Below are 21341 nucleotides of genomic sequence, written 5' to 3'. Positions count from 1 at the left end.
TAGCCTGACTTACAGAATTCTCTAGCAGGAGAGGATTTGCAGTATGAGGCTGTCACATCCACAGCCAACAGAGGGAGGAAACAAAACCTAAACAACCTTCACAATAATTTAAATTCTGAAGGCAGGCGGGACCTTAGGTTGTGCTGGCTTGTTTTGCAAAAAGGAAGGGGGAAAAAGGTTCACTTAAGCCAAAAATTCTGTGTCTTTTAGAGCCAGATATGTAAGCAATAAATCCTCATTCTAAACTCTACAGCTTCTGTGTCTGTAGACTTAAAAATGAATACCTTTGCTGAGAGAAATGGCTGTGTACCCAAAGACAGTACCCTCCCATTGGTGATGTGTACTTTCGCATTATAAAATATCAGTCACATGCTTTCCTGTATCTGTAGTCACTGTTTCAAACATGCATAGGTAAATAATAATACATTCATTTAATTCATGTTCCTCATTAAGGCTAGATGTACTGTGAGGCATATTTAAGATGTTAGGGACAGATGTACTGTGAGGCATATTTGTTAGGTGTTTAGCAGAAACAATATAATAATTCTTCTGCTTTGAAATTTGTAATGGAAAAGGTCTTTCATGGTAGATTGGTCAGTATTTTAGTACTTAATTTCAGATTGCAAATATCGTTGCACTCAAGTCTGGTACTAATGTGTGTGCATTCATGGACTTGACAGCAGTGGGCACTTTTGTATTTAACAAGCTCCAGTACAACTGTGAGCATTTGTAATCCAGCCATCTTGTGAACAGCAAAGTTCTCTTGTCTGGTAGGGCCTAGTCAGGTCCAACATAGCAGGTTTGTGCCACAGGGATCATCTTCAAATCTTGCTTGATGGTTTACAAGCTGGAATGGATTCTTCCCATGTGGCACTAGCTGGTTTGAGTTGCTGACACTCTTTAGTACAGAGGAACCAATAACGGATGGCATTAGCAGAAATTTGTTGTGACATTTTTAAAACATAATGGGTAGTGTGCAAATTCCTACCTACAGCTACTGAAAGAGCTGGTAAGAGCTGCCAGGGCCGTGTGAGCTCAGAAAACATTTGTTAGGTAGCTGTGCTACCTTTGCAGAAATTTTGGCACCCCATTCTTTCTCTTGTATGCAAAAGCACTAACATTATCTCATACTGAAAAGAGATGAAGGCTAATGGTCCTAAAAGGGGTCCAAGGAAAGCAAGTTAATTTATTTTAGGTCAATTCTGTTTTCTCCATTCATGTGATTTTCATATACTTAATATCCACTGGCAGCCTGACTGTTTTCTTAGAACTGTATCTTTGTCAGTCACAGGAGTCTTGCTGGTATGATTTGGTATATTGTTGATTGCTACTGTTTTGCAAGCAGGCTCCAGCCTTCTCCGTGGGGCTGAGTTTTTCGTCTCTCACCTTGTTCAAGTCTTTTGTGTCATCTAGACTGAAGTGTAACTTCAAACTCGGGCAGCTCTGAGAAGACTGAGCTGACATGACAGGGACACTTGTATTATGTTCTTTTAGCTCCTTTGCTGCTTAGCTCAATCAAGATAACATTTCTGCTTTAAACCCAATTAAAGTACTGTGTGCTCAAAGTTATATAAGAAGCATTAATAAATGCCCAGACCAAACTGGCACTCTTTGACCAACACCATTTGGTTTTCATTTGATGAACACTTTGGAAAGGCTACTCAGCTTGGGTTGTTGTGTACAGCACAACTGTAGCATGAAGTAAACCCATGTGACCAAATCTTGCTGGTTTATACAGCATTAGTTATCAAGCGTGATCTTTGTAACAAGGATTTGCCACTATGATGCTAATATTGACCTTTCTGGTTATCTCCTATAGCAGTTCTCAAACTAACCTTTGGCTTCTACAGCACTTTGGTGTGTTATGAATTTTTATGCAGCCTAATGGTTGGAAAGCAAATTACATTAAGCTCCTTCTAAAGTTTTTCAACTGGAAGCAAAGTTCCCAGACTGATACCTCTGTGTTACTCTCCATCTTTTCCGTCTCGTACTGCATGCCCTTACCGAGCGATTTTCTCTAATATTTATGCTTGAGAACAGAGTGATTTCAGCCTCTTTCCCTTCCTTTGGACAAAATAATAGCTTTCTACAGTGTGTAAGTATTAGTAATTATGTAGTACAGAAATTGACAGCCATTTCAGTGACTCAAAACAGATCCCTGCTCTTGAAGCTTTTAATCTCAGTAGTTTTGTTAGTATAAAGTGATGGACAAAAGTGCCAGCAGTTTTAGGACTACATAATATCTATACTAAGCTCCAAAATCTCTTCAAAAGAACATTGTGATGATTGCAATGAGAAGCTTTCAAAAATAACAGTTCCTAAGCAAAGGACCACAGAGCAGCTGTTCTCAGCCATAAGACAAGGGATTGTAACCAAGTCCATGATGTGATATTGGGACTTGAAGTGCCTGTGCTGCCTTCTGGTCTCGCTTTCGTAGAGATCCCATGGTCAGTTGCAAGCAGTCCAGTTACGCAGCCCCTGTCCTGTACCCTGCTGCCGTCCCAAATGGCTCTGAACTGGTCCATCTCTGTCGCTTGTTGTGCTCGAGCTAATTCTGTCTGTCCTGTGTGGTTTGGAGTAGAAAAAGAAGTCCTACAGACCTGGTTCTCCACCAGTTCAAAAAGTCAGGGGGGACTAATATACCTATATTTGTGTCCTTCACAGGCAGTTGCTGATATTACACTGGAGAAATGAGACAATATTTGTGGTCTGGTCCCTCTGTGACACTAAAATCCTCTGTGATTTCAGTGTGCAGTCACTTTTATTGACTGTATATTGTGTGTGTCCTTCACCCAGCTAATAAGATAAAATCTGTGGAGTTGTGGCTTCCTTTTGTTTTGCTTTCTACACTTCAAATAGGCTGTTTGGAAGAAAGTCAATCCGTGTTAAAAATCTGCTAACTGACAAACTATTGATTTGTATCCCCTACATATTTCCTCAAATGAAAGCATTTTTTCCCCCCATACACATTTTATTTTTTCTCTGTCCACTGTCTGGATTTTTCTGATTTTGACATCAGGGCACGTCCATTTTTCTCTTTAAAATGCCTCCATTTAAATGTATGAAGTGTCTGGGTGACCAAGCCAGAATGTTGAAGCCCTCAAAAATGCATCTGACAGGCTGGTCAAAACAATAGTAAATCAAGTGTGAGACTCTTCAGTCTGCTACAGCAGAGCTACAGTATCTATTCTATGTGCTTACTTTGATAAAAGAAGAGGCTGTAGAAGTGTCTTGTTCTTTCAAGAACCTTAGATTCATGGTAATAAATAGCTCAGCTTCAGTTGTTGTTTGGACTAAGAAAGCAAGAAGAAATTCCCAGAGTCCCAAATTGCAACGACCATCAGAAATCTTTGTTTATTTTTTGGCTGTATATCATGAGTTAATACCTGTAGAAGTCCTAGCACATGTAAATAAAATAAAACTAGAACCAATTTGGGTAACCCAAAGCTGTGATTAGCCTTAGAACTATTAAGAAAATATATTTTTTCCTTTCCACAAATTTATTTGTAAAGTCTTGAAGAATATGCCATACTGCTTATGTAGTTATAAAACAGAATATGTTCCTTAAGTAACTGGAGCGAGAGGGACTGAATGAGTAACTGGATGAATATATATGATACATGAAACAATGAAAGAGTAGGCAAGGGCAAGAGTGAAATTATGAACTGAGTATGAAGTGGAAGAGAGTGATGGAGAGGGAGGATGAATTATGCTGGGGGAAAGTAGTGGGGAAAATGAAATAAGAGGGAGGAATGAATCAGATAAAAGCAAAGGTCAGAAACTGAGAACTGAGTAATTAATTTAGGAAAAGATCAGAACAGAATGTCGTCAAAAGGTGAAGCATGTTATTAGTGGGCTTGTGACAGCATGGAGAGAAAAATAATTGGCATTGAGATAGGAATGATCTGAAAAAAATGTAGTACAGTCAAAGGCTGACTCGGCAAGATAACAGGATAGAATCAAAGGAAAGAGATGGGGAAAATGCTGAGAGACAAGGGAGAAGTAGTGAAAAGAAATGTCTGTGCCACTGGCAGACCCAGGTTACTTCTGGCTGTGCCTCTGCTTTTCTTGTATGGCCACAGCCAGGTCAGCTGGTGCTCTTGGCTTTTGGTAGCCTGTAAATAATACTCTAGGGCTGCTCAGGGAATCAGCTAATGAAAGTGCAGGAAAAAAATAGATTCTGTTATGAAGTTATTGTAAAAATGAAAAGTGGTAGCCACTCAAGGAGGCAAACTGTTCTCACCTCTTTGCCTGCCCTGCAGTATCTCACCTTCCAGAACTGGGATTTCTCCTTCAGGGGAAGGAAACTGACAGAACCCAAAGCAGAGCTCCAGATGTCTGAGGAGCGCATTTTGAGAACGACGCACAAGTGTTGTTACTGCTAGTCAGCATATTTAGAAGTGACTGTTGCCAATACTGATGATTTTAGAATATAAAAATATCAGAATGAAATCATGTTGCTAAGTTAAAAAGAGAGATAGGGATAAATAGTCACCACATTTTTCTTGGTAGAGATTTAGCCTTCTTCATTCATAAAAGGTTGTGATCCTAATTCCTCATGTGTTAGGATGAAAAAAATGTCACTGAATTCATGGATGTTTCATCCAAGAAGTATATAAATAAATATAGTGCTTCATAATGCTAATCCAAGTCAAGAAAAGTCTTCAAAAGGAAGTGGGGTAAGCAGTGAGCGAGTTTACTAATCTCTCTATTATATTTAAAATAGCCTTCTTTTATAGTAAAAACATATGCAATTATAATTAGGCAAAGAAAGAAAGCCACAATCCAGCTTATTAATGCTTTTACTGATTGTATTATAGTCTTCCTTCAAGCAGTAATATGCTTTGTTGCCTGAATCAACTAAGTAAGAAAATTACTTTTCCCAATCTCCAAAGCAATCACTTTTACAGCTTTGTCTAGTAAATGAGCAGTCTACTCTCCAATAATGAAGGGCAAAAAAAGATGTGGAATTTTTTTTAATATTCTAGCAAACTTTGTTGTATATTAGTTCTCTTACAGACTCTACTGAATCATCAGACTCTCAGAAGAGATTTGTACTAAGAAAATGCTATTTAAAGGAATGCTGAGTTTTGCTAAGGGGAAAGAATTGAACTGATGATCAATGCTCTCATTCAAAATTTTCTATGACTTGATACGAAATACTTCAAATAGCTCAAAGAAGTAAAAATTGATTTAAAAATACTGGTATCAGAGTCTAGGCAGTAAAAAAATGAGGATTTTCTCAGGTTTGCAACAGGCAACAACATCAGGCAGCAACACTTGTTAAAAGAGGCAGCAATGTTTGCTACTTTTGATAAAATTACTAAAAGGGAAGGAAAAGCTGTTTGGAGCTTTTTAAATTACACTAAATTCTTGTGCATGAACTCAATTTAATTTTATTTTAAAGACAGACTAAAATGGGAGCCCTAAACGTTGGCCCAAGCAGTAAGAGATTCTTTAGCAAATACAGCACAGAAATCACTGGCTTCAGAGGCCACATCCAGGTTGGAAAGTGTAGAGTTGGAGCATGTCCTTTCCTGTCTTGTTCTATGTAGTGAGCTGTATTGTTGGCTGCTTGCATTTTCTACTGGGTGGCAGCACATGTGTCTCAAGGACATGCTGATGCCCTGGATTGCCATCACTGGAAGGACCAGAGATCTGTAGTTATATGAGCTTATTCCTTCTTTGCAGTCTACAATTCTGTGTATATGTTAATTAAGCATGTCCACACATGATTTATCAACTGTGAGGGTGGCAAGGCATTGGAACAGGTTGTCCAGAGAAGTTGTTGATGCTCCATCACTGGAACTGTTCAATGCCAGTTTGGATGGAGCTTTGATGGAGCAACCTGGGCTTCCATCTGGTAGAAGGTGTCCTTACCCATGGCAGGGGGTTTGGAACTAGATGACCTTTGAGCTTTCTTCCAACCCAAGCTGTTGTATGATTCTATTCATGGGGAAGGTCGAGTGTTCTCCTGCTGTGTCTATCCTGCGGGTAAAGAGGGGACTTTTTATCTCGGTGCTGTCATATTTGTGATGGACCCCTGGCTATTTGCTGGTGAGTCAGAAATTAGGTGTAGCTGGGTGAGTAAGTATTACAGAGAAATACTGTCGGGCGTCTCTTTTGTCTCACCCGTGAGATGGGGTGGGAAGCACTTACGTTATATTTCTGGGGTTTTTCTGCTGAGTAAATCAAAAGGGCCCAGCAGGCAGCACAAAATGCATTCATGTGGGCGAGAGCTGTAGCACTCCCACACTGAACTCTAGCTACAGCTGGGTACTTAGCTGAGAAATCAGTGTTTTGATTACTTGGGCTAGCAACAAAGGCCAACATTTGACATCTTCAAAGCCAGAGTAAGGGCATATTTAGATAAATGTTACCTTGGGAACTAACTAGCTCCCAAGATGTCATTGAAGTTAAATAAGCAATTCCAAGAAATTAATTCTGACCTTTCCTTTGTTCTCAAAAATCTGCCATCCTGCATCCAGTGAGCAAACTCTGCACACATGAGGGTCCCTGGTGGGACTTTTCTCGATCTTCTGTGTCACTGTGGACCCCTGTGTAAGCATGTGGAAAATGCCAACCCAAGCAAATGCCAGCATTGCCTTCTTATCTACTTTGCACAAGACGAATGATTATGCAAGATAAAAGGCAAACAAATTCTGGAGCTTGCCACCTGGAATTACTGAGGCCTGATTTTGAGAAGAATGGAGGCTGAGACTATGTGGGTGTACCTTTAAATGGCAGCACTGGCATAAGCAGTTCTTGCATCTTGTTGCACCCAGCCACAGCCACTCATTTCCACACTTGTGCTGCCCCTTCAGCTGTGTTGGAAAAAATTGTTTACTGCCATGTGGTGAGCTGGACTAGTGAATTGTTCTACATTTGAAACAACCTTCTTATTTTTATTTATTTTTAACCTGGATCCATTTTCTGATCCAGCTCATTCCCTGAAAAAGCTGCTTTGGCACAGCTGAAGAGGTGGTGGAGGGAAGGAGAAGGGTTGCTGAAGATGAGATCTGTTCATGCTACTATTTTGGGGGGTAACTGGTGTTGGTTTTTTGGGTTTGGGGTTTTTTTCCCGTTTTTAAACATGCAAGTTATAATTCTGTAATACTTTGGTTTCAGTTAGAGAGCTGGGTTTTGTAATGCTCATTTGTCACTATTCCTTTTTCTTCCTGCTCTTTCCCATCCACATTCTCAGCCCTTGGCTTCCACAGCTGTGTGGATAGAGCAATTTCTGGGACTGTACCTCCTCACAGAAATTACTTCAATCCACTGACTGAGTAAAAAACAAAGTGAAAAAGCAATGGTGAGTGTAGAGGATATTTGCTCCCCTGATCATGCAGGGCAGAGCCCAACAGCATGTTGCAGTCTGCTAGGGAGGGAAGGCAGCCAGGCGAGAAGCTGGCTCAGGGCCTGGAGAGGGGGCTGGGAAGTCAGACGGCAGCAATGGAGACCTCTCTTCTCACGTCCTCAACTCCACAGGGAGATCCTTGACTGCAGCCTGTCTGCTTAGGAGAGCTCTCTTGTAGCAGCCTTTCTTCCAAGCTCCAGCCAGCCAGGGACACGTGAGCTGGCTGGGGAGCGTGCCAGTGGAGATGAACAGTGGCAGCACGCAGGAGGCAGAGTGAGTGCTTGTTGTCCCTGAACCACCCACGCCACAGCCCCAAGCATGTGAGCCCATCCATTGCCATTCCAGTGGGTGCTGCAGGCACCTATGTCTTTCCAGAGAGAGACCAGAGGGGCTCATGGAGCTTTGGTCACATATTCCTCTCCTGGGCATTGATTTCCTCAAAATTATCTTTGTGTCAGTGACCTCAGATGCTGTAAAACAAGATAGTAAGCATTACAGTAAATTTTTGTGAAAAACATCGACATCAGAAACAGCCCAGTTTTCCTAAAGGCAGTTTTGAGAAGCTACATGTGCCCACAGCTTATGGCTGATCATACACTGGGAGTGAGTGTTTCTCATGCAGGTAGTTTGAGTTTAAGGCAGGCCAGGATGGCATGAATGTAAATGTTATTGCGAAAGCTTTCTGGGGATTACTTGGACTCGTGCTAGAATGTAATTTCTTTGAGTAATTATGATTTCATTTTTTGCATGTGTGACAGTTGAATATAGAGCTGCTAAAGAAAAGGCAGCAAGGTTTTGATTTTAGGCTGCTTCTTTTTTAAATTACTGTGGCTTTAGACAGATGAATAGCACATAATCCCAGAGTGACAGGATTCAGTCCTGGTAGTTTTTAAAAAGGACAGAGGTATGTGCATGAGAGAGAGAGAAGCAGAGGGCAATGTAAACAAAACAGCTGATTCAAAGTTAAAGTATTACCATCAGAGATTTCCCTAAAAGTCCTTGAGTGTTTTCTCTTTAAAATAAATCTGAATCATTAATCTTTCTGGGCCAGGCAGACTTTTAAATTGTATTTCAAACCCAATATTCCATAAAGAGCACAGAAATAGTAAATAGTCTAGTTTGTCTTTTAATCATTCAGAGATTTAGTAAAAATAACTTTGTTTTCAAGTTGTGCATTCTTCTGCTTTTTTACCTGTCCTCTTCTGAGTGGTGGCAGGTCACACTAATGGGGCTTCTGGAAAAAGTCCATGCTTTTTGCAATCAGTTGAGAAAGAAGCCTGAAAATTCATGGGGAGGTGATCCTCTGCCTGGGTCACTTGTGTCTGCCCCAAATGAGACAGCTACTCCACCACTTGTGACCACTTGTATTGAAAACTCTGGATTTTTGTCTCAGTGGAATAAAAATTATGTTTATTCATGGCTGCACTTTGTGCTAAGGCTTATTATCAAAAGCAAATAAATGAAAGCATATATTGCAAAATGTAGGGAGACATTCACTTTATGTATCTATATGCAGATGCATCCATATCCTAATGAGCAAATTGTATTTTAAAAAATAAATGTGGGACCTAAGGGTGATACGGGATCTTCTGTTGCTGTTGCTGAGTAAGCACATGGTGATTAACTGCATCTATGCTGATCTGAAAAGGCAATTTAGCTGAAAGAACACAGAAGGTCTATAGCACGATAGCAAGTGTTGCACGTGCTGCTTCTCACCTGTGTGTTAGCCCCCCAGAGAGGCCATGCAAGGTGTCCTGCAGGCTGTACTGGCTGTACTCCTGTGGGCATGAGCTTGTGAGCTCCAGGGTTTGTGGTATGGACTGGGTAAGTTTGCTCTTGACTCTGACTTGAGGCTGCCCTCCAAAGCATAGGTAAAAATATGTATCCGTGAGTGCCAAGTGACTGTCGGCAGGGGGGTGGAACAAAAAGGCCACAGCTCACGTTCTCCTTTCTGAAGGTCTCATTACTTAAGAGTATTTGCTTCTGCACGTGAAAAATTAGGAGAGGAGGAAAAATTGTGGTGTGAGCAAAGTGTATGGACATGGCAATGAGGAGAGTGAAGGGATGACAGGACTGGGATAAGCAGGAGAGGGGAGCTGTTGCTACTGCGCCCAGCTTTGTTGTGACATGGGGAACAGGGTCTGGAAGATGCACGATGGATTGACTGGACATGCAAGTGCATTTGTCAGGTTCAGACTGCAAATATATGAGAGCTGTGAGCAGTGTTGCTTTCCCTGGCCGGACTTATTTCATATATCAGTACTGCCTTGTACCCTGCTGTCCCTTCTTCTTTGTGATCTCTCTACCACCTTCCCACTCCCTGTCTTAGCTACCCCTGCCCCAGTGCGTTCCCCTTCCATCACCTGCTGAAACCTCTACTTGACAAGCTCTGTTTTTCCAAAATGGGGAAGGAGAGACATTCAAAAGACACCCTGTTCATCTCCTCCACCTTTATAACATTCCTGTTCCTAGCAGAAGGTAGCAGAGCACTGCCTGCTCCATGACCTCTCTCCTAGGGCTCTCACAGTGCAGTGCCAACACGTGCCATCAGGTGATGTATCTGCACGTCTCTCCACACTCTCTTCTGCTGCAGCACTCTTTCCTACTGTTGGGGCTTCTGAGGTCAGGCCTCTCGGTGCTTTTCTCATCCTTGCTCTGCCTGTTGTGTATTGCCTGTCACTGTTGCTGCAACTTCACAGATAACACTGGCTCTCCTTTTACTCCTTAAGTTCTTCCCCTTATTTTTCTTTCTCTCTGGTTTTAAAAACACTGTAGTGAAAGTAAGAAAGTTGTGAAGACAGAAGACCAATTTTAGGCATGGTACAAGCAAATGCAGCTTCTGTTTCTTGGGCGTTATGTTTGCTAACTCCAGAGTGAGCTTAGCCTGTAACTGGTAGTGCTGAAAACTGTGGCAAGCAGAATTTGCATGTTTGCTTTCAAGGCAGCTGTGATAATAGCAGCCTAAACAGTTGCTCTTTCTGGGTCTTCCTTACAAAAATTGTTTACTGCGTCCACCAGTGAGGGGATTTGGCATAATGACGTTGCCTCAGTACAAGGACAATATCCTAAGCTGCTCACAGGTGTTGGATCCATAGCCTCAAGAAAGTGAACACCTCCAAAGAAGGTTCACCTTCTCCAAACTGTTGCATAAACTTGGATGTGGAGGCCAAGTGGCAACCCAATGAGTTCCAGCCTCCTGCAGTCTCCCATGAAGAGGAATCTCCCAGTTTGTGTAGCTGTCTGGTGACCTTGCTTGAGCAGCAGTAAAATCCACAGCTGCAGCACATCTGCACCAAGAATGTGTCTGACATGGTTTTTCATGACAGCGTGTATGTGATGATCTCTTGATCAAAGGCTCCTGCTAAGAGTTTAGTGCTTTGCCTCAAATATGTAAAAAATGTCCTAGCTTTAGGTTCATAGGATCATGAAATGGCTTGGGTAGGAAGGAACTTCAAAGATCGTCTAGTTCCAGCCCCCTGCCATGGGCAGGGACAGCTTCCACTAGACCAGGTTGCTTAGAGCCCCATCCAGCCTGGCCTTGAACACTTCCAGGGACAGGGCATCCACAGCTTCTCTGGGCAACTTGTTCCAGTGCCTCACCGCCCTTACAGTAAAGTTTCCTCCTAATATCTAATCTAAACTTACTTTTGAATCCATTCCCCCTCATCCTTCCCTCTTTCCAACATGCCCTTGGAAAAAGTCTACTTCTATCCTTCTTGTAGGCTCCCTTCAGGCACTGGAAGGCCACAATTAGGTCCACCATGAAGCCTTCTTCTCTCCAGGCTGAACAATCCCAGTTCTTTTCAAATTCCTATTCTTGCAGTCAAGCTTGCTCTAGGGCTTTCAGACATTGTTAGTGAAGTATCTGAGAGCAGGCAGCTGGACCAAGCAGGATGTTGCAAGGCTAGAAATTGTAAATGGCATTTTCTTGGGCCATCCCTCTTCTTTGGGATTACTTTGGGAATTGGATTTATTTTTTAATGGATGAAAAGTCAGTCTCTCTTGCAATACTGCTGATACCTTCTGTTTTCTTCCTCCCTTATGAGAGAAAGCTAGAGGGTAAGTAGCAACCTGGCGCTTCCAGGGGCTGTGTTTGCATCACATGCAGAAGGTCCAGGCTCTCAGTGGCAGGGCCTGCTCCATGCATCCCAGACTGCATCAGTCATCTCCCTTATGCAGTGTGAAAAAATTCCCCATCTAGAAGAAAAAGTACTCAGATAAATGTCTGCTACTTAAAACATGCTTGGATCCCTACAGTGTCTCTTTTTTGTGGTTTTTGGGTTTTTTCTGCAGAAAATCTGTAATCTGTCCCAACCCTTAGAATGCACAATTTTTAGGGACAGACAAATCCACTTGAGTTTTAAGTGACAGCACTGGTTTTCTCTAAGTTCTTATCCTGAATTTTAATCTCCAGTGAAACAAAATAGTTAGATTTATTTGGCATGTTTATTAGCCATCAAGCCTACAAATGTGCCCTTCTGGTTGAACTCAGGAGACTCACAGCTTTGTGTAATTGAGACTGGAGCATGACAGAGAGTTCTATTATGGCTTCACATATTGATCAGTCCAATTTAATTTCCTCATGGGGCCTGGACCACGCTGGGGATGGTGGATTGTGTTGAAGGCTTGATAAGCCTATTTTAACAAAGCATCTCAAGGGCTTCTGGAACAGAGGCAATTATCAATATTGATACATTTCCTTTCATCAAAAGGTAAGAGCTCATTAATAGGCTTCAGAACAGCTGCTGTTTGCAACACATGGCTTTTTTTTAAATTAACTTGGCAATACTGCTTCCTCACCTGTTCCCTTATCAGTTGGCTGTTTCCAGAAAAGAAATTGGGTTCCAGGTTTTGATTTTAGTGGTATATGTGATAGCAGTATTTTCTGCACTGCTATAGTCACTATTTTGGTAATTGAAGCCTAGTTATATTTTAGGGTCATAGTCCCATCCCACTGCTTATGCCCATGTCTGAACAACCCACACCAACAAATTCTGGTGTTTTACAACTTTGGAATTTTGTGTCAAGTTACTGATGATGTCTGCTATTTTTAATGTTAGTATTACTGGTTAAATAGTCTCCTGTTATAACTTCAGCAGTCAGCATTTTTGTTTGTGATTGGATATTTCAAAAATATTTTTAAATTGTGTTTATTTTAGGCTCTCAGTTATGAGAAGAAAGCTCATTGTTGCTTCCTATTGTTTTATCTTTCCTATGCAAAAATCCTAACATTTCATTTATAACCTGTTTGGTGTAGGTGTGTTGTGGGTGTTAAATTCCTACTGCTATTTAATGCTGCAAATTATATGTATGGAAAGAAAACATCATCAAAGCAAATTGCTTTGTTAAACCTGATTTTAAACAAAGTTTTCGGATCACTAGGTAGAAGTTTAGTGCCTTACAGAATGGTTATCCTTAGCTAATAGCAGTTGCTTTTGTTTATTCACCAGAAAACAATTTAAACCATTTAACACCTGCGACAGTGTTTTCTGATTTCTTTTCCATTTCACACTAATTTTCTCAATAATTAGCACAGTTCTGCTTGTTGATGCATGAATTGAAAGTAGCAGCAATACGTTCCAAGGAAATTGGAAAAATCTTTGTTTCTAAGCATAGACGAGTGTGGGTGAGTGAAACGTACAAAAAACTGGAAAGGTAGCTGGGTTGCACAAAATGCAATTGACCAATGAACCAGACTCTGTAATGTGCTCAAAATCCTATTTTGCGTGTTTGGTGCGTCATGGTAAGTGGCACCTTACCTGATTTTCCTTCTTTTATTGATGTCTGAACTTCTGGAATAATTTTTTCAAGGAAAGTTACTGTTTTCATAATAATAAAGAAATATTTAGCACTGGTAACTGTTGCCTAAAATTACAAGTCAAATGTTTCTCAGGAGATCAAAAATAGGAAGTTCAATGAAAAGAAGTACATTTTAGTTCTCTATATATCCTGGAATTCTTTGAAAGTTGTGACTCATATTCAGCCATTACTGGAATTCGTGGTACCTCATGAATGTTTAATAGGAGATGGTTGGTACCATTACTGGCCCCCAGGCTGCTGTTTACTGTCACTTCTCTTCCCTGGTTAGTCATGACTGAAATGTGAAGATGAGTGGGTTACTGTAAAATGCCTTCAGCAATGATTAATTCAGATTAATCACCTAATTTTGCAAACACTGGAGCACTGAAAGAACAATAATGGTGTGAGAAATCCCCTAAACTTACCTAATATTAAATATATTCTGGATTTAGTTCTGCAAACGTACAGATGGGGCCAATTCAGACATTCTTGGTGGTGTGATGGAGCCAACAAGGAGCTCCTTTGATTTCAGTGGCCTATAATCCTTATTAAAACTGTGCTGTTCAGAGTGGTAGGTTGAGTGTCACAGATTAGCAGGATTAAGAGCAGTTTCAACATACTTTATTTAGGCCTTTGCTTACTTCCTTAATTCTCCATGCCACAGCCACTGCAGCTACCTGTTCAAACCATTGCACAGGGCAGGAGGAGCAGAGCAGAGTCTGCTTTTTAGGCAGGGATTTTAATTGCACTCGTATTTCAGAGGTCATTTTTGCAATATGTAGCTGGTTTGTGCTACAGAATAGAAATTTAGAAATGAACTATTTTTAGGAACATATAGTGCTGGAAAAAAAATCGACTATTTTAATCTAAAATGGAAGGAAATTAGGTAAACATTATAATGTATGGGAATGTTCCTGGGACGTGCATTAAGTAAATGTTTCTTCATATAAGTGGAATATATGTTAATTAAAGTCTTAAGTTTTGGGACAGTAACAATGTTTATCATTGATTTTAAACCTTAATGGTATGGTTTTTTACGTCCCTCATTAATTTTGGAAACTGAGGCCACGAAATGTGAAGTAATTTCTTCTTTTAATAATGTAAATTATCTCATACTAAGTAATGCCATTTATTATTTTGTCCTTAAATCTCTAGGTGCTGAAGTGTTGTATATGAACATGTCAGCATATAATGAAGGTCGGCTTCAGTCGTCTTTCTGGATTGTTGATAAACAGCACGTATACATTGGAAGTGCCAGCCTAGACTGGAGATCGTTGGGACAGGTAATTTAATTGAAAAAGTAATCCTATACCCTTTGAGGGTAGAATGAGAAAAAAAAGGAACATTTTGAGGACACTTGGATATCTCTCTTTTCTGATAGTTTACTGGCAAAAGTGCCAGCCTCCAAAACTGTACTGCCCCAGTTTTGATGACTCTTCTGTGTTGGCAGGAGTATATTACTATAAATTTTCCTTCTTTTCATTATAACAGGTATCTTCCATGGTTATACTTCAATTTTAAATATTTTATTCATTTTTTTTTGTTTCTTTGATGGTCACTATATATTCCAGTTTATTTATTTTAAAAAAAAGTGAGCAAACCCATTGGTAAATACCAAACCACTGTGGAAACTCTGTGGTAATATCATGGGCAAGACCTAGGCCCTCTGATCTGCCATTTAAAAAAGCAAACCCCAAATTTGGAAAGACTTCCAAATGGAAAGTGGGTATTACACCTCAATACCCACTACCTTTGGGAAGGGTCAGATTTACGGGTACTGAAAGTGAAAATAGTGTAATATTTTGAAGGCTGCATGTATTAGAGAGAATTCCACATTTTTATTCCTCATAAACATGAGAGTTGAAGGATGTACACTAAGGCCTTTGTCAACAACCAGTGCTAAGAACTCTCCACAGTCTGTGACCCTTTTGAGGAACTCGTCAGTAACACGGCTCATTTGCCTTTTGTAGGTATGTCTGCCTTTTTTTCTTTCTGCAGCAGTCTCGAGATCATTAGTGGCTGTCATGTTCGTTTTTGCTGTATGCCACTGACTGTGTGAGGCTGCTCTCAGCCACACTTATGGAGTGAAACCTGTACTTTGAGACGTCAATAGCTGAAATGCACAACGGAGGGGGGAAAGAAGCAGTCGTAGATAGTTACAGGTTGCGGTAAAAAAAGCTTGCTTTCTAGATATGAGCAGAATCTCAGAAACACAGAAATAATTTTGAACATAGGTTCTAATGATTTTGCAGAGAAGAAGGTGTGTCTTGGTTGTGCTGAACTTTTTAAGGTTTGTTTTGAGCTAAGAGACTGGAAGTCTGAGTAAAAAACAAATCAGCCATTTTAGTAAAGAGATTGAATAAATGCATTTTTGCTCTTCCTATGATAATAATTTACTTAAAAGGTATGTTTACAAAGGAATCTGGAATACTGGTAGAAGAACAATGTTGTTAGAGAAAGTCTTGGAGAAGAGGATGTTTTATTTTCAGTCAATGTAAGAACATACAATTTGGGCTTTTGGACGGTTCAGAAAATGTTTGTACATTATCTGTGCCTCATGAGCTAAATTGTTCTGTCATAACAAAATAGCTCTTCATAGGATTTATTTAGCTTATAAATAGTTTAGCTTGGAAGCCTCTTCTATTTGGGGGTTTGAGTACCGGTGAAAATAATAAATGTGGAGTAAAGAAGCACATTTACCATGCAGATTATTGTATTATTTATATATTGCTTATGTATTTATGATCTTCATCACAGATGATACAATTCCATATAGGTTTGGTATTCTTGTGCTGAAGTAAATCTTAAATCTTGTAACATATCTCCATTAAACTTTGATGCCAGTTACTTGTAGGCCAGTGTTTCCAAAGTGATTCCACCCTGTTAATTTTATCACTCTTTTTCTGCATGCATTTGGACTTTTTAAAATCTTACTGTCATATAACAGTATATTTTTATATGTATTTATAAGATGAAGCTCAGAAGAATATTTGTACTATGCAAAACGAAATCTCTCTGCATTACAGTAAAAGAGAATCTGCTTTCAATTAGTTGAGAAATAAATGTATGCTGTGGTTTCAGAAGAGCCAAAGGAAATTAGATGCTTGGCTCCTGTTGACGTTAGATATGAGTATTCAATTCCCTTACCCCAGAGTTTCAGGTTCATAAATCAGGGCAACTGTCAAAGAGATGTGATATGCTGTCCTAAAATAATAATCTGTCTTGAACTTTTCACTTAAGAAGCAAAATAAGCACAGAACTCTGTCATTTTATTCTGAGTCCTTTCCTCAAGCAAAATGCTTTGCACACGTGTGGGACCTAATCTTGAAACCCACAGTGAGCTGAGCCCTCACTGGGGAAATGTATCTCCCACAAGTTCTCGTTACCAGAGTCCCAGTATAGCTGCAAATGAGGGATCAGGTTCCTCTCCCTCTCCCTCTTTTGTCCCTTTGCCTGACACTAAAAAAAAAAAACCAAAAAAACCCCAAGTCTGTTAGCATCATTTGTCTCTTAGGAGGCTAAATCGAAAGCTGAAACAATAATTTAACAGCTCCTTGGAAAACGTCATCAGGACTTAAATGCTTTGGGTTTGCAATATTTGTGGAGGATTCTTTGTGTTTATAAGATACTAGAAATCAATCTCATAGAAGCTTATTTAGTTTTGTTGCCATTTTCTTGACTTGCCAGCACAGACAAAAAGCAATATGAGTATTTTCTTTAGAAGTAAATTTTCTGCATCAAGGAGAGATTTTCATATGCTGCAGATACTACTTAAGAATAACCTTTAAAGTTGCACATACCCTGTGCCTCTGCTGTCAGAGTTTTAGTAGTTGCCAGAGTCTCAGCCTTGAAATTATGAGCAAGGCTAAGAGCACATTATTACTCTTCAAGTAAAACTGTGTTTCAGTTAAATTGAAAGTTTGTCAAAACTGTAGTAATGCTGGCTGACATCATATATGCCAGCTATCTGCTTCAGTCTGAAATCAAACTCCACAGGGAAATGTAAAGTACTGTTTAGACTTCCTGAAAGCAGGATTTTACAAAAATCGGATGTTTTTTCATTCACAGTGGAATATTTTGAATTTTTCTTTGTACAGGTCTAGATTTTGTGTCAGGGATGCATTTTTTTCTTTTGTTATCCATATATCCAAGTATTACCCAATTACATAACCCACTGAAAATTGAGGGTTATGAACAACCAGATTTTTGCCACTTTCTTAGATATAGTAAGCTGTGTAAGATTTTACTGGTGAAATCATCTCGTTTCTTGCTGGTAAATTTATATATACTGGTAAAAACCTGAAAAATTTGTCACTCAAGCATGCCTAAAATTGTGTAAGTATACTGATTAATTTTTGCCTGTGGCTTGAACTAATAGCAATCAAGATGGCCATGGTGCTGTATTCTAGTTTCTAGTTCCTTAACCCAGTAGCTTTTTATTACTTAATAAAAGAAATGGGTTATATAACCATTGTTATAACCCATAAGCTAACAAAACGTATCACGTATTTATGATATGTTCCAGCAAAGCTTGAAAATGCATTTAGTTCCTTAATTCTGTTAAGGAGCTTGAGGTTTGTAATAAATATGAACATTTCTGGAGCTTTTTATACTAGCAACATTTTTGGAAAAGTTTTATTCACATATGAATAATTGAATCCAGTGGGCAAACAACTGTAATGGATTAGTTGAACTACTTCAGAAAAATGCATTTATGTGCAACAAATAATCAGCTCTTGGAAAATACTATTACTGAAAATTCCTGAAACAAGTAAAATTAATCCAATTGTCTTTGCTGGAAGTGAAATCAGGCTAATATTAGCTAGTCTTGTAGGCAAATCAGGCTAATATTAGCTAGTCTTGTAGGCAAAAAAAAATAGCTTAAGTCATAAGTCATGAATACTAATGATACCAGGTAGTTGAGTGTATGTGTGAAGGTTAATGATCAAATTTGAATGTTTAAGGTCTCAAGTAGAAGCTTGCTGTTTGCTCCCTGGAATTGTGGAGTCTGACTGTAAACATCTGGACTGAAGGGAAGTGGCTTGTCTGGGGTTCCAGGAGGAAGTGGTCTTGAAACAAAGGAGGGGGACCCAAACAGAAAAAGGTGAAGTTCCTGACTGGAGGAAAACTTAAAATGGGAGAAATCCTGGAGATTAGAGAGCTGTGGATAAGATGGAAGCCAGGGGATGCACCAAAACCACTGGCTGGTGATGCCTGAGACAGGTGAGCAGCCATGCAGCAGGGATGGACCCAACTTTCTGCTCAGCATCTGGGGCCAGCAGCCACTTCCCTGCAGGAACAGAGGATAAGGATGGAAAGTGTGAAATATAATCAATTCGTTGCAAAAGCTCCCATTTTGTTGGTTCTTAAACAAACCCCAATATCTAGATCCACCTCAGGGAGTCATTTGCTCTCTCGTCTGGCACATCTTAAATGCATTATCTCAAAAATTCCTGCTTAAATTTTGGCTCAGCTGATGTTGAGGCAAAGTTTCTAAGCAGACCCATGATTTCTTCTCTGAGCTATGTAAAAACTGCTAGCGGAGGATTTTGATTTCTAAGATGCCTCTTAAGTACCATGTATTTTCTGGATTGTTCATTCTTCTGATTGTTTTAAATTCACATAAGTTTAAGCTGAATGGCTGCAAGATTTAATTTTTTTTAAGGATAGAAAACAACCAGGCTGTAAAAATTAGGGGTTTTTTAAGGATAAAAACCCCAACCAGGCTGAAAAACATACTTCTTTAAGGACAAAAAAATAACCATGTAATCTTGTTCTCATTTTCCCATTCATTTCATGTGTGTTGGATTCTTTGTGTGATTTGTTTCACCAATATAAAGTAAGACTTCAGAAAGGCATTTGATTTCTCTTCATCTTAAAAATGCATCAGTCAGTTTCCTCTCCATCCTCCTCTTACTGTCTTGTTGTTATAAGTTACAAACTGCTGATTTTATCTACATAATTTAAGGTAACTAGAAAATTAGATAAACTGTCCCAACACTTTTCATCAGGTTGGAAACAGAGACCTGTTTAATCTGAGGAGTTAGGTGTTTATTTGCTGCACCTAAGATGTTAAATGAATACCGAAGAGGGCCAAAGTACTGTTGAAGGTGAGATGTGACAGTGTGTGAATGAGAAACTCTCTGTGAACTATTTTTTCATTATGGTTATTAGTATGTAAAACATACTTGTCTTGTTAGTATTGAGTCCTACGGCACATGAAACTTGTAGCAATTATGAAGTATCAGTTACATTTGAAGGATAAGGAACAAGTTGCCCAGTTCATTTATTCTGTTAATAATTTAGTTGAATTGACAGTCAAATTAAGTGGGATGGAGAGCTATGAGAATTAATCAAAAAACGATCTATTAAGCATCTGTAGACACAGTAGATAAACAAAGTTATGTCTTTTATGATAAATATGAATAATCAAGTGCATACTTACAGTGAAAGTATATTGGATTCTGAAATTTGTGAACTTAATAAGCCTGTACTCATTAGAAAAACAAACAAGCAAACCAAAAAAAAAGGGAAAAAAAGGGAGGGAGGAAACTCCCAAAACCTCAGTTGGTCAAAAGATACACTTTTTGTGTGTCCATTTAAAGTAAAAACTGATGAGCCAATATTTGATTTGTTTTAGAGTGAGTCAGTTTTTTGAACTTAGCTATAGGAAGGCTTGCAGCAGGATGTCTCCAAGAGCACTTGGAATGTGTCTGCTTGTCTTGCCTTTTATCACCAGACAGGACAGGGCTGGTTTGAGAAATAATGGGGGTTTCAGTTGAGTTGTTCAGGCTGTCCTTCCTGTAGCACAGAAAAAAGGAGACAAAAGCAGCACTCTCAATTCACCTGTACCACCTTCTCCTCTAATCTTTTGCAACAAAAAGACTGATAAAACCCAAACTCTTTCTCATCCTACTCTGAGATGAAAAAAGCTGGTAAATGATGGTATTTCAGGTATTAAGAGCTGCACCTGAAGTGGCAGGTTTGGGGTCATTTGTGTTTCTGGGAATATTAGAGGATCAACCCTTTGATTGGTTGTGGTGGGCAAAATCAAATTGGAAGCAATCCACATGGTTCTTTACTCAAAAGTCTCATCCCAGTTGTATTGAGGACACTCATAAGGAGGAGATATTGCTCAAAGGCCACACGTATGAGGGACAAAACCCATCCCAGAATTATCCCTTCTTCTCTTGGTCTTCATTTCTGGGGATATAGATCCTAATAAAAACTTCCCCAAAATTCAGAATGGAATGCTGCCAGGAGCAAATGCAACCTGTGTTTCTTTTTATGTAACTCTCCCAGGGAAAGGGGAATGATGATTTCCTCAAATTATATCATCGAACACTGTATTTTCTATTTATTTGCGTGAAGAAAATGTCCTCCAATAAAACCAATATGTAATAAATACTGGATTTCTGTATATCTCAAAATACATCATGATGATCATACTTGTTTCCAGCTTCCCCAAAATCTTGCTATAGCAGAGCCACCTCTCAAAACTTATCACTGAGACAAGAACTGCAAATTTGAAACTTCTGTTGATGATCTTTACAGAACTTATAGAGCAAAGGCAGGCTATAATCAGTCAGTTGTTTTTCTGAACTTTTATCTGAGAGAGTCTCTTGAAGTTATGTAATGGTGCATGTGGTCCTTTTGAGATAAGATACTTTGTCTGACAGTAGAATTCCATCTTTTCAGTCAAGTAAAAGTTATATTGAGAGTTTCCATTTGATAAAATGTTGTTCTAGTATGAATTACAGATTTGTCCCTAATGTGCACTTTGTCGGGTTTTGCCATCTTCTTCTAGTAATTTGCTTAATTTTCTTACTATCCCAATGGTGTTCAGTATCATATGGCTATTAGTAAACTGAGCACAGTCTCAAGTGTCCTATAACATGAAAAAAGGCTCTTTCAGCTTCATTGTCCATGAGGTTCAATCAAGCTCAGATGGGTAAATACTGGACTGAAACTACAGGCAACATAATCCTGGTGTATTCTATCTAAATTTGTATTTCTGTCTTAATGAATCTCTCTTATATAAGACAGAGAATATCTCCTAAAAAGTTTTGATATCCATGTGATCCAATCATTAAAAAAAAACCTTTATGGGTTTTCTTTCTATGGGATCATTTCCTGAGCTACCTAATATTTTAAAGATAACAGAAAAATGCAACACAGGTCTTCA

The 21341-nt window shown here is 39.3% G+C and overlaps 1 protein-coding gene across 4 annotated transcripts in view; it reads left to right on the top strand.

The window, feature by feature from the left end:
* PLD5 (phospholipase D family member 5) overlaps window positions 1–21341 on the top strand; it is a 183561-nt gene that overhangs the window by 127912 nt on the left and 34308 nt on the right. For all 4 annotated transcript variants that reach the window (XM_010391776.4, XM_010391778.4, XM_019281332.3 and 1 more), the window contains one exon: window positions 14312–14439. In XM_010391776.4, the coding sequence (XP_010390078.1) occupies window positions 14312–14439 (128 nt within the window). The remainder of the gene's footprint in view (window positions 1–14311; window positions 14440–21341) is intronic.

The sequence above is a fragment of the Corvus cornix genome, chromosome 3 (genome assembly GCF_000738735.6).
Source record: "Corvus cornix cornix isolate S_Up_H32 chromosome 3, ASM73873v5, whole genome shotgun sequence".
NCBI classification, from domain to species: domain Eukaryota; kingdom Metazoa; phylum Chordata; class Aves; order Passeriformes; family Corvidae; genus Corvus; species Corvus cornix.
This window is presented reverse-complemented; position numbering and strand designations above follow the sequence as displayed.